The 17,942-nt window shown below is 42.0% G+C and overlaps 1 protein-coding gene across 1 annotated transcript; it reads right to left on the bottom strand.

Annotated features, from left to right (window-relative positions):
• Positions 1 to 1,552: 1,552 nt before the first annotated feature.
• LOC138741824 (uncharacterized) lies at positions 1,553 to 16,130 on the bottom strand. Its single transcript, XM_069896087.1, has 4 exons — positions 15,944 to 16,130; positions 11,421 to 11,557; positions 10,364 to 10,588; positions 1,553 to 1,768 (listed from the first exon to the last, which is right to left on the bottom strand). Exons 1-4 carry the CDS (start codon positions 16,126 to 16,128, stop codon positions 1,623 to 1,625), a joined length of 693 nt encoding a protein of 230 aa, XP_069752188.1. The 5' UTR covers positions 16,129 to 16,130; the 3' UTR covers positions 1,553 to 1,622.
• Between the last annotated feature and the right edge of the window lie 1,812 nt (positions 16,131 to 17,942).

Raw genomic sequence — 17,942 nt, 5'->3', positions numbered from 1 at the left:
AGCCCAAAGTCTCTATATTTTACAACACTCTCCAGGGCTCTACCATTCACTGCACAAGTTCTGGTTTAACATGTGTGGAAATTAGTGTGAATTGAATTCAGACAAGCATATTGATATTCATTCACCGCATCCAATAAATGTAAACTTGTTCCCGCATGTTAAAAATGTTCCATTTCTTACCTAATCTTTTCCTTCAAATACCTATCAAGCCAAAACTCAAGTGCTGTTACAATCTAACTTCACTCAAGAATTATGATAATACATTTCATCGTCTCAGAAACCATGCTGAAAAAATAAATTCCCTCTGCCTTTTGTCATAACTTCTACACTTTTATGCTTAAATCCCTTCGATGCCTGAGTGCAATAAATCTATATGCATGAATAATGTGAACTATATTAATTGTTGTCAATCTCTTCTACTCTAATAAAATTGGACCCAATTTTTATCCTATTGGAAACATACCAGTGAATCTCGATTGGATCTCAATTGGGCACGAGACTTCCACCATTGCTGGGTAAGAAATTCATACAAAGCACTTGCATCGTCTCCCGAAGCAGAAAAGCGCTTAGACTCCAATATAAAGTAGTTCCGATTCCCACAAGGAGTTGGACAACTTTGTGGTGGCAATACTCATGTCTATTAAATATAGTGGCCTCTGTTTTCTTGGATAGGATTTCAGAGGTAAGGGAAGAGTTTTGGATGGGAATGAACCTCATGGAGTTTTAATGACATATTTGCATGTTCTTTATTAAACAGGCCTCCCACTCAAAACCACCTAATTAGCAGGATCAACCATCTACCTGGTAAGTAAGGAGTCTTAAAGGCCAAGGTCGAAGCACTCTCAGATTTCCTTCATCTGGCGGAGGGATTACGAGGTGGAGGTGTGTAATGTGGTGTATAGTTGAAAAAGTCAGCAATGATCCAGGAGTAGGACTCAATCCTAGTTAAATGGAGCAGGGCCATCTTGGAAAAGAGGCAGGAAAATCTCAGGCTGTTCTGGGGACAAAGGCGACAAGAGAAAAGCACTTCATTCTTCATGCAGATCTCATTATTTAGTTTAGGTTTCTAGATTTTTCCAATACCCAGTGGACTCTAGTTGGTCAGTAATTCAGCTGAAAAAGAGACCAAAACTGAAGCTTATTTTCTCCTTATAATATTCAAATGATCGACTCACCTCCTGGGAGAGGATTAGATTTCCCAAATATTCTACCTCCATTGAAATTACACAGCCAGCTTGTGCTGTTTAGGGCTTGAAATGAAGACTTTTAACCTTCTAGCATTTGATAGGAACATGCCATTTAAATGGCTAAAAAAAACATTTCATGGTGTTAAGGTCAAGTTTGTTGAAGCCGAGCCCTTTAAAATGTTAACCTCAGTTTAGTGTATTACTGGCACCATGGGAGACCTCAAGAATACCATTAGATAAAGCCAAAGCAAATAGGGACTGCTCTCTTTATTAAGTGCCATCAATTCCTGATTACAGTTTGAAAGGCACTTCATACTACACCATGACGGATTTGCATTTCTACAAACACATTACACCTTTAATAGTTCATGAGTAGATTTCAACTGAATAATCTCCAACAAGTTGCATCTTGTTGACACTGTCATATAATGTTACTCACTCTGGACATCCTCTTGGTTTGGAGGTGGCTTTCGGACAGTATGAGCCCACAGGACATTCGAGGCAATCTTCAACTCTGCTGTTTCCTAATTTCATGCTGTATGAACCAGGAGGGCATGGGAACTGGGTGCTCAGCTGGGTGCCTGTCAAACAAAAACATCTTTAGAATGAATACAGTCAGAAATATCACTCTTCCTTTATCCTCACCCTTCTCTTGAATTTTTATGCCATGTCACAGCCCCTTGGTCACTGTATGCTCTCTAGTAATGTTCCTAACATGGAAATAAGCCAACAATGAGTAGAAAAATCTCTATTTCAACCACTGATCTGTTGCTAGGAATTCAATCTATTCTGAACTGGCTGTAAGGCCACTGGTATAGAGGAGAGGAGCTTGGAGCACAGTCTCAACTCCCTCTTTTATCCATGTACAGTAAAATCCCCATTATCCGGCACCTCCAGGGATTGCAGATGTTGGATATATAAATTTTCCAGTTGACTGAGACTCACTCTTAAAATACCTAACTGCTACACCTGCATTAAGAATACAACATTTAAGACAGTGCAAAATGTAAAATAAGTAAACAAAAATCAGTATTGTCATCTTTAATTATGTAAAATTCACTTTAATCAAGTAATTTCCTTAACTTAGAAAATTTAAGTTCAATCCCTAGTCCCTGGTGCTGTAAAAGCATTGCACTAACGGCCACGCGAACCATGCCGTTGTCATAATTAACTCCCTCCCCCAAGTTTACAAATAAAGTCTTACTAATAAAGATAAAGATACTTACTAGGCAGGGATAAGGAAGTCTCAACACTGCTGCCATCTATCCCTTTTCCCTTCATATCCTATCACCATCCCACTGGCTCTGACTCAAATGTTCCAGTCAGGCCCTCAGTGCACCTTTTTCATGCTGTCAACCCGACTCACCTCCACACAAGTAGTGACAGTGAAAATGATGCGCGCGCATCATGGGCATTGTTAGTTCAGTGGGAAAAACTGCGCCTATCCAGTGAAGTCTCAGTGCTCCCTTGTGGGGTCCATCCGCCCTGTCTTATTTATTTGAATTTTTATTTATTTAATTATGTCTTCAATTTTTTCTGCCAATTGTTTGAGTTTCTGGTTGATTGAATTCCAGATAATGGGGTTTCTACTGTATTCATCTTCAAGATGACAAAGGAAAATCCAATTTTTTCCTCACCCTCACACTATACTGCAGTACTCCTCATAGCCCTGATAAGACAGGGAACTAAGAATTGGTGAAGTATAAAATCAGAAATCTTTCCTCTCAGTGAGTCTGTTCTGTAATGGTTGAGAAAGTTGCCAGCTAAAAAAAATACAGCAGTATCCATTTCAATCTAACAATGCTCTTGCCTGGTTGAAATCCAAGTTTGTCTTTCCCAAAGTTAAAACCAGTTTGTTTTCTCCTATAGGGTACTTTAATAAGAAAAAAATATCCTCTCACTCCATTCTTTCTTCCAACCCCTTATATTCACAGCACATCCACCAATCTTCCATTCAACACTTCACCATCCCTTCACTCTCCCAATCCATACTCTCACTCTCTTATCGTTAACTCAATGTCTAGTACACTAGGTTACCCACACCACTTCCAGAATCTGCTCCACTAACTCCCCAAGGCCCCACCTCTCCACCAGAACCTCACCTTTGCCTGCCTCAACACCTCTTCCAATCTGCCCCCTCCATACATTTTTACAATTCCCTTCTTACCCCTCCATCAACACCCCCACTCTCACCCCACACCATGTCACTTTTGTCTCCTTGATTAATCCAAACCTACCCATTCCACCATACCCTCTCTCCATCCCCTTGCGTTTTCCTTCAAACCCCCATTCCTCCTCACCAAACCATTCAGCAACCTTTGGCACAACATCATGGGCTGAAGAACCTCTGCTCTACTGTAATGTTCTATGTTCTAATAATTATATACACTCCCTCATTTCAGCCATCTCCATCATTTTATCATCCCTCAATCTCACCACCACTTGATCTCAACCTCTCTCCTTCCACCATCCTCACCCATTTCTAATCACACCCAGCTTCCCTGTATCTATCAGAACTCAGTCCCACACCTCGTGAATCTTCCATTGCCCAAATATTATCTTTCCCGTGGCCATTTCTTTCTTGGTCAATTCCCTTTCACCTAATTTTTTTCTCCTGATAATTTACCACCTAAATGAGGGACTGAAGCATAGGGGCCTAAAACGTGAAGGCACTTCACTCACAAAAAATGCACATCACGCAGAACTGTTGTTTCTTCAACACTTTTGTACTAGACCCTGGAATCTGCAGATTTTCTTGTTTACTCTCATTGATGGACTAGTTGAAACTAAATTTCATTGAGGACACCCCTTATATCAGTTCATCCCAGCAGACCTGTACAAAGATGCTTCTCAGCCTTAGTGCTTCCAAAGTTCTCAAATAGACTAGCAAGCAATATAGACAAGTCAGCAAATGCCTTCCATTTATAATTTGCTCTTTTCCCCAGGGTAATGTCAGAATTGTTGTGGTGTACTAAATTTGCAGTACATTTACAATCCATACGATGCCTGATTCTTTACGGCACATGAACATTTGTAAAAAATGGTCCAACATATTTCAGTTACTCATTTTGATTATTTTTGCATCTAGTTGTAATTTCACTTTTGGCTGAACAGCAAAATATTTGTTGAAGCTAGCTCTTACCATAAAGACAACGTTGAGGTGCTGATGTGTGATTGATACACACTGATGCACCATCAATAACTCTAAAGACTAGAAGGTGGAGAGAAACTGATGGGCTTTAATTCACAACAGAATGGAGGCCCGTCCATGCTGGTTGACTGTCCTGGACTGAAGAGAGGGTTGAGGCACAGTCGCCTTTATTCAGGGGTCAGTGGGAGGAGACTCAGGCACAGTCAGCAAGAGGTGTGTCCTAGAACATCCAAACATATATAGAATGATTTACCTCATTCATCCCTTGTTTTAGAAAGACTCCAGCGGGGTGAAGTGAATGAAATGTTCTTACAAACTGAGTCTTTTGGGTGGTCTGGTCTGCCGCTGCAACTGCTGTGGTACCGGCTGCAGTGCAGGTGTTGAATTTTGGTTGGTCTTGGACACTTGTATGTTGCCACCAGCGTTGGCTTGATAGTTGTGTGGTGCCGGATCTGATATGTCATCCACTGCTGCAGGGGGTAACAGGCCATGACCCTAATGCATCATGGATAGTGGTACATGAAGAGGGCGTGGGGTGGTTAGCAATGGTCTCAGGGACTCCTGAGGGCACCAGGTCCCGAACGGACACTGTGTCCTTGCACCCATCAGGGTATTGGAGGTTGGCGTGGAGGAGACGGACCTTTTCAACTAGTGAGTCAGACATGGCTCCTCGCATAGGACTGGCCCTGGGTTCATCCGCTAGGACAGCAGCATGATCCCTGAAGTGGACTTCCTGGGGAAGAAAAACATCCTTTTGTGCTGAGTGGTATTGGTAGCAGTACATAGGAGCAATTTGATTGATTAGAGTGCATTGGGGAGGAAATCCTGCCAGTGGGAGGTTGAAAGGCCTCTCGACCTCAGGGCTAGAAGGATGGTTTTCCAGATGGTAGCTTTCTCCCTTTCCACCTGCCAGTTCCCTTGGGAGTTGTAGCTGGTGGTCCTGCTCATGGTGATACCTCTGGCAGCAGGTACTGACGCAGCTTATCACTCATAAAAGAGGACCCTGGTCGCTATGGATATAGCAGGGGTACCCGATCAGGGTGAAGAGATTGCGCAGGGCCTTGATGACTGTGACAGTAGGGGGATGGCGAACGGGAAACGCGAGTATTCATCAATGATGTTGAGGAAGTACACGTTGTGGTCAAAGGAAGGGAGGGCCTATTGAAATCAATGCTCAGGCATTCAAAGGGGCAGGTAGCCTTTATCAGATGTGCTCTTTAGGGTCGATAGAAGTGTGGTTTGCACTCCGCACAGACCAGGCCATTTCTGGTCACAGTCCTGATCTCTTCAATGGAGTAAGGTAAGTTGCAGGCTTTGATAAAGTAGAATAATCTGGTGATTCCTGGGTGGCAGAGGTTGTTGTGGAGGGCTTGTAACTGCTCTGTTTGTGTGTTGGCACACGTTCCTTGGGATAGGGCATTTGGAGGATCAATGAGTTTCCCGGGCCTGTACAAGATATGATAATTGTAGGTGCAATTTTCGATTCTCATTTTTGTCATTTTTGATTTTTACCTCTCAGCTGATTGTTGAATATGAAAGCAACTTCATGTTGGTCGGTCAGCAAGGTAAATTGTTTGCCAGTGAGGTAGTGTCTCCAGTTCTGTACCGCCTCAACAATGAATTAGGCCTCCTTCTTGACAGAGGAGTGTTGAATTTTGTGGTCGTGGAGGGTGCAGGGACCAAAAGGCTACAGGTCTGCCTGCCTGGATAAGGGTGGCAGCCAGGGCAAAGTCAAATGCATGGCTCTTCACCTGGAATGGGGTGGATTCATCCTCCCCATGCATTGCGGCCTGGGCATTGACCACCTTAATTCGGCTCAAGGCTGCACAGGCCCCTGACGACAAGGAAAAGGAGGTGGATTTAACAAGTGGGCAGGCCATGTCGGCATAATTGGGGATCAACTGGGCATAGTAGGAGAAGCAGCCCAGGCACCTTTCCAAAGCCTTGAGGCAGTGAGAAAGGGAGTTCCAAAAGAGGGCTCATGCAGTTGGGAGCCCAATGACTCCGTTGTCTACGATGTAGTTAAGGATGGCGAGGAGAGTTGAGCAAAACACACACTTATCCTTATTGTGTATAAGATTAAGGAGTTTGGCAGTCTGGAGAAATGTTTGGAGATTGGCGTCATGTTTCTGCAGGTCATGTCCACAAATGTTGACATTGTCCTGATATGGAAATGTGGCCCGCACCTCATACTGGTCTACCATCTTCCATCTCCCGCTGGAAAACTAAGACCCTGTGGTGACACTAAAGGGAACCCTCAGGAAATTGTAGAGATGGCATCTGCCTCAAAGGCAGTGTATTGGCGGACCTCCGGGCAGATAGGGAGCTGGGGGTTTGCTGACTTTAAGTCAACAGTGGAAAATACCCAATATTGTGCGATTTGATTTACCATATCGGATTTTCGGGGGAAAGGGTATACATCCAACTGCGTATATCTATTAATGATCTGACTGTAGTCAATTACCATTCTTTACCACCATCACTTGGGCTCTTCAGGGGCTGGTGCTGGCTTCAAAGATCCACTGTATCTCTGACCTAATAACGGCCCTGATCCCGGCACTGTATCACCTACTTTTGGTGGCAAGGGGTTTAGAGTTGGCGGTGGGGTTAGCGAACAGTGGTGGAGGAGTGATCTTGAGGGTTAAAAGGCTGCAGGCCGTGCGCGGTGGACAATCTGCGTGTTTGCTTGGGTGAAGCTTAGTAGGTGGTTTAAAAACACCTAGTTACAGACTGTGAGGGGGGGAAAATGGGGCCAATCATACTCTATCGTGTCACTCTTTAAGGTGGTATTGAAAGTCCAGCACCAGTAGCATGGCACCGCAAAGCTGTGGGATCACGAGGCGTTTAAAGTCTTTGTAGCCCCATACCATCAGAGTCATTAGGCAGTAGCCGCAGACATCTGCCATTTAGGACTTCAAGGCCAAAGAGACTTTATGGTTTACTGGCCTTACCACGTGGAGTAGTGCTGTATCATGTTAGGGTGGATGAAGCTCTCTCTGCTCCCACTGTCAAACAGGTAGCTCATCACGTGACCGTTTACCCCGATTATTGATCTGGCCAGTTGGTGAGGGCTCCCTTGATCTAGTATGATGGAGGCCAGTTCTGAGTCACTGGCAGGCTCCATAGATACAGAGGAGTGTTCGGGCATTCAGTTCCTAGTTGGCAGCCCCCATGCAGTGCTGCTGGGTTGAGAAGATGGTGACATCCAAGATGGAAGCCCTCACACAGCGCTGCTGGGTTTAGAGTGTGACTCAGATTTACACACCTTTGCGTGAGGCCCTTTCTCCTCAAAGCTAGAGCAAACTGTGTCTTTCACTGGGCAACATTTCCTCGGTTGTTTGGGCAGGCCTCAGAAGTAGCACCTCAGGTGCTCGTGCAATTCTGCAGCCGTGGTTGAGTTGCTGGTGGGTAGTGGTGGTGTTCCACAGGGTTGTGGTCCTGCCTCTTCCCATGATAGTAACTATGAGGCAGTCGCGTGGTTGGCTAAGTACGCATCCATGTTTTGGAGGGCCACTTTTTGCAAGTCCGCTAGCTTGATCACCTTCTGCTAATTGAGCTCACTGGCTCCAACAGCTTCTGCTGGATATAGCTGGATTAAGTCCTCCGTGTTTGCAGTGGCCTTGCAGTCATAGGCCCGTCCGAGAGCTCTTAAGGCCTGAAGATACTCAGCCCTCAATTCCACAGGTTGTTGTTTTCAGGTAGCCGGGGAGCCTAGTGTAGACATCATTTACCTTCCTCCGGTAATAGCTTTTCAGTGTGTCCATCATCATTAGGTACAACACGGTGTCCCTGATCATCACGTATATACCAGGGGTCCAACCCGGGAATACAGGACTTGCAGCCTGTCAGCCTTTCATCGAATGATAGTAGGGGAGACCTGCAGTAATTTAGCCAGAGTTTAATGCTGTTGGATGCATCAGGGCAATTGAGGGTCGAGGTCCAGCTTTGCTGGCTTCTGGATCTGCTCCATTATCAAAAAAAATTGTTGTGAATAAAATTGATGCACCATTGATAACTTCAAAAAGACTAGAAGGCTTTTATTCATAGCAGAATGGATGTCTGTCCATGCTGGTCGACTGTCCTCGACTCAGGAAGGGGCTGTGGCACAGTTGCCTTTATTCAGGGGTCAGTGGGAGAAGCCTCAGGCACAATCAGCAAGAGATGTGTCCTAGTACATCCAAACATATTTACCACATTCACATATAATCAAACACGCAACAAAACCTTCCCCTTTGGTCTAGGCCAGTGGTTGACAACTTTTATCGGTCTAAGGTCCACCTGGCTTCCAGCCTAACATGCCATGGTCCATTAGTGGTAATGACTAAGCAATATTTTCAAGTCAAAGGCAGCTCTGTAAGAAACACATCTTTATCTAATCTACCTTATAAACAGGAACCTCTTGAGTCCTGATTGAAATGAAGAACAAGCAGTAAGAAGACAGAAAACACACACTTCTGAATCATTCTGAATCTGCCTTGTGTGGAAGTCTGGTAGTCTAATTTTATCTCTCCACATCTCTTATATTGAGATGGCCGGATGACCTCACTGACCTCAGTGGCAGATTGCTCACCATTCCACCCAAGGTTACCTGGGAGGACAGAGACATGACATCAGACCTTCCCTGAACTCAATGGGTTGGGAAGTCTCTGTGGCTCACGTGGAAACTTGCTGTAGTCCAGCAGTGGCCTGTGGCCCACTGGTTGGGAACCACAGGTGCAGGTGATATCTTCACAATCTGAATTTGTGCAAACAGTTTGTGCTTTTATAGATGAAATTCTTTTGCCTTCCTAAAATGCAATAAAATTTGCAGCTTGTCAGCATAACTCTGCATTATATGGCAGTGCTTGTTTTACTTAAGATTTAAACATAAGCTTGAAATTTGCATTGAGAAAAGTGATGAGTCTAACAGAACACATTATTTTTATGAATGAATAAATCAATTTGATTTCACAAATGGGGAAAACCATCCTTCCAAAAATTTAATTGATCTTGGAGATTTACACTTTCATACTTTTCCATCTTTCTCTTTTATTTCTTACTTAATCACATTTTTCTTTTTAGGTTGCTTTTAATATGTCCTATTAATTATAATGTCTAATTTTATCTCTCCACATCTCAGTGAGGATGAATATCATTGCTGTTGATCAGTCTTTTCACAGAGATGGAAGCTGCTTCCATGAATCAGACACCAGATGTTGGGAAAAATGTACTCAAAGGCCAGTGAAAGCTCTTTGGGTTAGTGAAGATGGTGTGTGCTAGTCTTCCAATATTATCTGCAAATTCCAGGCTACAGTATTTAGACCAAATTCTTTCTGACTTAATCATCCAATGTCCCACTCCCTAATTGTATCAAATGCATCTCATGCATGCCAGTATTAAATTCTGCCAATCATTCATATAGTCATTTCTCTTCTACAATGGGAGGGGGTTTAGGGGAAGCAAAGGGGAAAGGACATTTTCCAATAGTCCATTTATAACTTCTCTGGTGATTGATTGGGTCAAAATGCAGCGTCTATGACTATATGTTACTTAAAGAACTGAGAGTACAATGCGGTTTGAATTCTGATGCATTGTAGCAACAGACTCTGCCACCAGTGGAGTTGATGACCTTAAATAGAAGAGGTTATTGATACTCATCCTTAATGAAGTTACATCAAAGAACATGCAAAAATCACATTAATTCAATATTGCCAATGGATACAAATAGCCACAGATCTTCAAAGAATAATGGAAACTAAAGCAACTAATTAAAAACAAAACCCAGAAAATATATACAAACTCTCAGTAATTGGACTCTGCAGATAGATTTCAAAGAATATTAATATAACTAAAGGGAAGGGAATCTCAAGCATTCTGGACACTTATGCAAGGTTGAGGTCAATGCTGTTGCTTTTAACTTTCAACAATATGTGCAATCATTGGTCAGTAATTACTAAAGGCCTCCAGGAGGCTGGACATTCATTGTCTCTCTCTGTGAACTCATTCAATGACAGCAGTACAAACATTCTGTAATCTGGACATTTACCAAGCGGACAGTAATATCCAGGCTTGCATCTTCCTGTGGGGATACTGGCTCCCGCCAAACAATACCATCCTCTGGGGCAGGGGAAGCACTCCTCCGCAGATGCAAGATTAGTTCGATTACTCCAGGAACCTGCTAGACACTTGTGCTCGGTGGGATACTTTGTACCAGCAGGACAATAATGACCCGATGAGCATGGCAGCAAAGGCCTGTACCTTCCACCAGTGCCTGAGAAAGAAATAGCATGAATTAAACACAAATAAAACAAAAGAACACTATGAGGTGGGGAACTGTTCAGCAATTATTAGACAATTTCCAACATTCCATGGCAACTGAAAAAATGATCATTTGTACTTCTCGGAAGCCATTGCAGCTCAATGGGTCACACAGTTACTTTTGAGTTGAAACACTGTGGCTTCATGTTTGATCTAGGCTGACAATCCAGTGCCGTACCGAAGAAAGACCTCTGTTTCAGAGTTTGTGGAAAAAAAACATTAAAATCAAGGCCCTATTGGACCTATGTGATGGACTTAAAGGTCCCAATGCACCATTTTTGCCTTGGCCATTATTTATCCCTCACCAACATCTTGTGACCCTAACATTGCTGCATTTGGGATCTGGTTAGGCACAATTTAACAACTGTAGGACACATATTTAGAAGGACTATTTGAGCTAGAGGATGGTAAAACTGTGTAACTTGTTGCCATAGGCAATAACAAACACAAAGTAATTGGGTGTATTTAAGGCGAGATTGATAGGTTCTTGATTAGCCAGGATATCAAAGGTTATGGAGGGAAGGCTGAGCAGTGGACCTCAAGAAGGCATCTGAGTGGATAAATAGATCAGCTCATGAGTAAGTGGCAGGGAAGACTCCTATGTCTTAAGGTTATTCATTCTTGATAAACACTTCAGTACTTCTTCCTGTGTGCTCAGACCTACAACACTTTTCCCATCTAGTCAACATTTACTCAGGCTACTAGAGAAAATTTAGTGAGAGATGTTAAAAGCTTTCAGAAACACTGCTCTGAATTAGTTAGCTCATCATATGGTATCTACTCACCTCTTAGACAGGCCCATCTCTCTGGGCAGATTTCACAGTGGGATTTGTCTGTGAGGTTTCGGAATTGACTAAAGGTTCCCGGTGGACAAGCATTGTCAGGATCCTGGGGATTGGAGGAACCAACTGGGCACACAAAGCTGTTTTAAGAAAATACTTTAAGTGAAACTGAAAGCATCATTTCCATAATAATGTTCCATCAAACATAGCTGCCATTGCATGTAATAAGTTAACACATTTAGGTATAGTTACCATTATTTGCACATTTCCCCCCTTTTGACTTCTGTATATGTTTCTGTATTTCACAGGCTTTAAGAAATTCTTAGGGTAGGCTTCTGTATCAGCGGCCTAGCAGTACTGCGAGTACTTGTGTTACTGATAAATAAAGAAATGGGTTTCCCTGATCTTGGGAAAGGAATCAGTGGTCAGGCTGAAGGTCTGGTGGCTGTGATTTATCTGCAAATTGGTTGAGCTTTGATGGTATAATGGGTTTGCACATGTGCAAGAGGCTTTAAAAATTGTTTCTCAGCACAAAATTTGGGTTTGGATGCAGGAATGAAGACCACAACAGTCCCCAAGGACCATTAATTCATTCAAGATTATTCTGCTGATTGATCTATGTTGCAAGATTGTTCAGAACCAATGAAGTAAAGAACACTCAGACATTAATTCCTCTGGAAATATGGAGTAAGTGTCCAAATAGATGACATTGCTATAGTCGGGTGAATATTTTTGTTACAAGTTAATAAATAGAGGAAATGCTTGTGGTTTTGTCAGATTCAACAAAAAAAATACTGGAATTGATTACCATCCTGGATTAAAGCTAATAATGACAAGGGAGGTCTTAGCAACCTTAAAATCCAGACCAATTTCCATCTAATTTATCTTCAGGCGCAGTCAGACAGCACGATCACTCTGCAGAAGAGGGTTTTTTTTATACAGTTGCGAATTCTAAGCCTTACTAATGGCTGCAGGCACAGCTGTGGTCGAGAATATTATGAAAGTAAGATATGTTCCATTAAATATTGTGGAGGGATGGAGAAATGACCTTTAAATTGGAGAGCACTTGAAAATAGGTGCAGGTGCTGCAGTATTAACTCATGCTTATTAACCTCAGGCACCGTGCCACATTCATGCCTGCTGATGGTGACGATTTCCAAATCTGTTCAACACAAGTAATGGTGTTAACGTTCATGAGTGGCTCACAGCAGTTAAGTTTAATTTAAAATGCTGACATCAGCCCACTTTTCTTGAAGCTATGAACATTGTAATTCTGGAGATGACTGTGGTCGAATTCAATGTTCATGAACATTGTTCCGTCTCATTTTTAGTAGTCAGTGTGGACAAAAAATCTTACGTTGTGCAATTTTTTTCTCCCTGTGACCAAAGTAGGTGTGCTCTGAATGCTTATGCAAGTGTGAACTTTAATTGTTTCAAGATAGTTTTGGCACAGCCTATTCTCTCATGGTTAATAAAACTGTATTGGCATGTTTTAATGTAATACCAGTATAATTGCATTCTCTTTAGTTAAGATTTTATTCTATACTTTGAACTACTTTGTTCAGTTTGTTGTTCCATTCAATAAAACATTAATAAGTATTTCTTATTTTTATGTGAAGCAATATCAAAACAAATTAATAACATTAACACTCATCAATTTACAGATTACAGTATTATTATTAAAATTGCTGGAAATGGTTAAATCAAAACTCATTCAGTTACAAAGCTAGTTGATAAATTAGCCAGATGCATAACAGTTTATGGAGGTCACAAAATATTTGACATAAAACTGCACAGAATAACATATGCATTTAAGTCACCGAGTTATTTTTTTTCTCTCCTATCTTTGGAACTTACGCATTCTTTGTAAACATTATTTTAGGTAACTAACTTTCTGTGGACTCATTGCCAATCGCACGTGCACTGAATTCTTGTGCAAATGTAAACTTGAAATTGCACAGCTTAGAGGAAACAACGGTCATGAGTTAACATTTGACCATGGCTTTCTGGGAGAGAGGAGGGAAATAGGAGAGATGCTATGTACTTGTTAAAGACCAGCAGATCTGCAGAAAATAAATGTAACAGCAGGAGAAGAGAGGGCTTTAGAGGTTAATATCACTAGTGAAACCTAGTGATGGATGCAATCCGTTTTGTGTCCTCAAATATAAATAGATGTAACTGGCGAGAGGGAATAAGGTCTTAAAAAGGAAAGATTGTGTAACGAATGACAATCACAAATCTTAAGATCTGTTCTGTAGAACCTTTTACAGATCTTTTCCAACGAGATTCAGGTGGAGAACATCACATCCTCCATGCTGGTCATAAACATAGGGGTACCTCAAGGATATGTGCTTAGTTCCCTACTCTGTTCCTTGTTCACAATGATTGCAGAGTCAAGTAAGATCTCCAACTCAATCTACATATTTGCTGCTGACACCATTGTTGTTGGCCAAATAACAGGAAATGAGTCGGTATTTAGGATGGAGATTGAGAATCCGGATGGGGCAACAATCTTGCTCTTGATGTCAACAAGACCAAGGCTGATTTTAGGACCAAGGCCAAGGGGGCCACATAGCAGACTGCTTTGGATGGGAAGGAGGTGGAGAGAGCCAGAAACTAAAAGTTCCTGAGAGTCCATAACTTAGAAGACCTCTCACAGAAACAGCACTTTGATCAACTGTGGAGAAGGCATGCCAACATCTTTGCTTTTCAAGGAGTCTGATGAGATTTAGCATGTTGTCAGATACTCCATTAAACTTCTACAGATGTACTTTGGAAAGTATACTGCCTGGATGCATCACAGCCTGGTTAGGCATTGCAAGTGCTCAGAAATGAATAAGGTTGCCAAAGATAGCAAGCATAGCCAGGACCATCACAGGCACATCAAGAAGGCAGCAAATAGCAAATAGCAATAACAGTTTCTTTCCAATAGCTATCAGACTCTTGAACATCCTCTTGGTGCTCTAATTATGGATCACCTGAATTATTGCAAGTAGTATTTTTGGCACAAGGATTACTATCAATATTTATTATCTATGTATTGATTATACCTTTCAATTTAATTCAATTAGTTTACTATTATAGATTTTCTCTATGATGTACCTGCATTATTTTTTATTTATTTTCTTTATTAAGTATCTGCATTTGGAAAATGGTAGTTGCCGGACCTGCTATAACTACAGCACTGCCGCTGGGATGGAACCATGGAGAATGAGGAGCAGAGATACAGGGTTCCTACAGGGTCCAAATGCCCAGTCAACTGCCGTCACCTCTGCATTGGCTTTGAACGGCCCATTAAAGTAGCCGACAATAGTTTTACTTAAAGTCTCGTGATCCAAGATGGCAGCGCCTATGATCGGTAGCAGCCATGAAGGGTTGAAGACTCCAGGGAAGTGGAGGACTGGCGGCAGGGAAGGAGAAGCAGAGGAGATGACCCATAGGAGAATGGCCATGGCGACGGACCAATAAGGGGGCTGAAAGACCCACGCATGTGGCGGGCTGCTGGTGACATGAGGCGAGGAACTATGGAGGCTGTGGGCTGCTGGAGACTGCTGTTGGGGGACTCGCGCGGGGCTGCGGAATGCTGGAGACTGGCTGGAAACTGGCTGAAGGAGTACCTTGTATCAGAATCGGGATGCAAGGGGGTGCCAAAGGCGCTGAAGTGTTCCTGACCATGTTGGAGGCTCAGATCTGGAGCTTGGGTTGCCAATGGTTTGGACTGGATTCTGTGGAATTGCTGGAGGAGAATCTATGGACACAAGGTGACTCTGGGGGTGGGGGTGAACTCTCTTTTGCTTCTCTTTCTCTGACTGCAAGAGGAGCTTTGGGCAATTTCTGTTGATGGCGAATCTGTCTGCTTTACAGCAGGCAAAAGTAATGTCATATAATATGACACTGTTTTATTACATGACAATAAATTGAATTTTAAATCTTGCTCGGTTACAGGAGCTTACGTACATTATATTACAATAAACTCATTATCATTATTATTTTAAACACATTATATGAATTTGTCCTTGTGTAGATTGTGCACCAGGATCAAGGTCCATGTGGTTATTGGACAGCTCTGGATGACCAAGAACCAGCTCCTGGCTTTGCACTGTTGTTCAAATATATGTGGCATAGCAAACTGCGGCAGAAATAATGACTGCTGCCAGGCTGTCTGCAGGATTAACTCTCTCCGGTCATTCATTAAAGCACAGTTTGGCATATTGCGCTTGTGCTACTCATTAAAACAGTGAAATAATCAAGTACATCCCCCTGGTCTTTTCTGAGTAGCATAGAATTAACAGAGGAATTTTAAAGCAATTTGTAAGTCTGTTTCTTCTCATCAAAGCCACAAATGTAATGTTTAGCAGACCATTAGGACAACATTAGCAACCATGGGAAATGATCATTTTGGTAATATTCTTATTTTTCAATCATAATTTTAAATTTAAATGATTCATTTCACTTTTTTCCAGATTATAATATTGAAATGGCAGTGCTTATGTTTACAATCCAGTTTAAAAATACATCATACTCACCCAACAAAACACTGAACATCTGGTCTGATCAAAGCTGCTTGAGTGCAGGCATATCCTATGGTACATGGCACACAGTCAGTGGCGTCAGCCTGGCCAGGCCTTGGGTTATATGTCCCTCTTGGGCAGGGAATTTGGTCACTGCCTCCTGATGGACAATAATAGCCAGGTGGACATTTGATGCACATGTGAATTCCTGGGAGAAAGATAAAGTTAGATAATGAATACAAGTCTTGCACTGTCCATATATTAAATAGTTCTGATGTGTAAGAGTGTCCATAGATGGCTTTGAGCCTGAAAGTGGATTTTCTTTATAATTTTAGGACAGAGCAGGCAGCAAATTATGGTGGCTATGATATCAACAAAAAGAGGATGGTAAATCATGCATCTGCTTAATAGGCATCTGATCCATATCCTATTTTGATGTGTTTTGGAAGATATTGACTCTGGGCAGCATTTGCCCATTATATTCTTTGGGAAATCTTCAAATTGTTGATAGGTTTGTGTGCTGTTCAATGAGATGTTGATGGTAAAGATTAAGGATGACCTTACTGGAGGCTCCTGGCTGTGGAGTCAGCATTCCCAGTGGACAGTCTAACTCAGCCGTTGTTCCAGATGGACAGTACTTTCCTCGACTGCAGAGCCTTCCACCATCCACAGACCCTACAGAGTTGAACATATTGGAAGTGCTCATTTAGACTGAATCAAGATTTATCCAGAATTCACAAGGCCAATAATCATATACTGTATTCATAACTCTATAAATATTTCCTCTGAAGTAAAGGCATATCCAGATAACAAGAAAATCCAAGACTGATTAAAAAATAAGGGTTACAGTTAGTCATTGAAAACGGTTGTATCATAGCATCTCAAACAACCCAAAGAAATAGATGAATGTTAAATGCATACCTGCCTCTTGATCGCCTCCAGACCCAGTCTTGCCAGGGGATAGGCGGTGTGCACTTTGGGAGGAGTTTAATTCATCATTTTTACCTGCAATACAGATTCGACCCTCGGAGCACCGCTTGCAGCTTTGTTGGGACTTAAGACCCAACTGGCGACTGGAAGTTCCAGGAGGACAGGGACGGCTGTGAGCATATGATGTCCCCTCCTCACAATAATACCCCTTTGGACAGAGAAGGGAAGTACCAGGGTATCCAGCTGTACCTTCAGGACAATAATAACCTGCATAAAACACAATAACCAATACCTGGATTACACTATTGCAAAATATGACAACATTTGGCATGCGCTTTCCTCTTGATGGGGATTGTCAATACTATTAACAATAAGTCCTTTAGAAAAGAAAACCTTTTTTCAGAATATTTTTAATTGTGGCTCTTCCATGGAAATAATCCAACTCCATTGTTACCTCCACATGAATTCAATCATTAATACATTTTGGTAGTTGCTGACACACCTTACTACCTTCTCAGTGGATCGCCACATTTCTGTTACCTGCACTTGCCGATGCAATAATGCTTGTAATCATAGCAGAAACGGTTAACATGTGATCCAAGTCTCTCTTGGCAGCAACTTTGAGTTTGCTAGGTAAGCACAGTTTAATACAAAAATCCTGTACAGTGCACCTCCACAGGCAATTCTCTTTTGCTGCTTTCTCCAAGGAAATCAATTGAAATTGATGAGTTGATAGTTGTAAATTACCCTGAATATCTATCACTTGTGGCATTAGATCTAATTGAGTTACTGGCTCATAGAATATATGCTATTGTATGTGTACTATATACCTCTTTCAGATAAGCACAGCAAAATCTAAAGCATATTAAAATAACAGGGTTGTTAGAAGATTATGTTGAATATTTCAGCTTTTCCCTTAATAATTTGCACAAGATTCAAATCTTAATCTTCCATTCACAGAAATGCTGACAAATTAACTGCAAATTATGTACCTTGTCATCAATGTGAGTAAAACTATGCACAGGAACCATGAGTAACACAATAAATACTCAATTCGTATGATACAATATAATTGGCTTCATAG

The sequence above is a fragment of the Narcine bancroftii genome, chromosome 8, assembly GCF_036971445.1.
Source record: "Narcine bancroftii isolate sNarBan1 chromosome 8, sNarBan1.hap1, whole genome shotgun sequence".
NCBI classification, from domain to species: domain Eukaryota; kingdom Metazoa; phylum Chordata; class Chondrichthyes; order Torpediniformes; family Narcinidae; genus Narcine; species Narcine bancroftii.
Note: the sequence above shows the minus strand (reverse complement) of the source record. Positions and strands in the feature narration are given on the sequence as shown.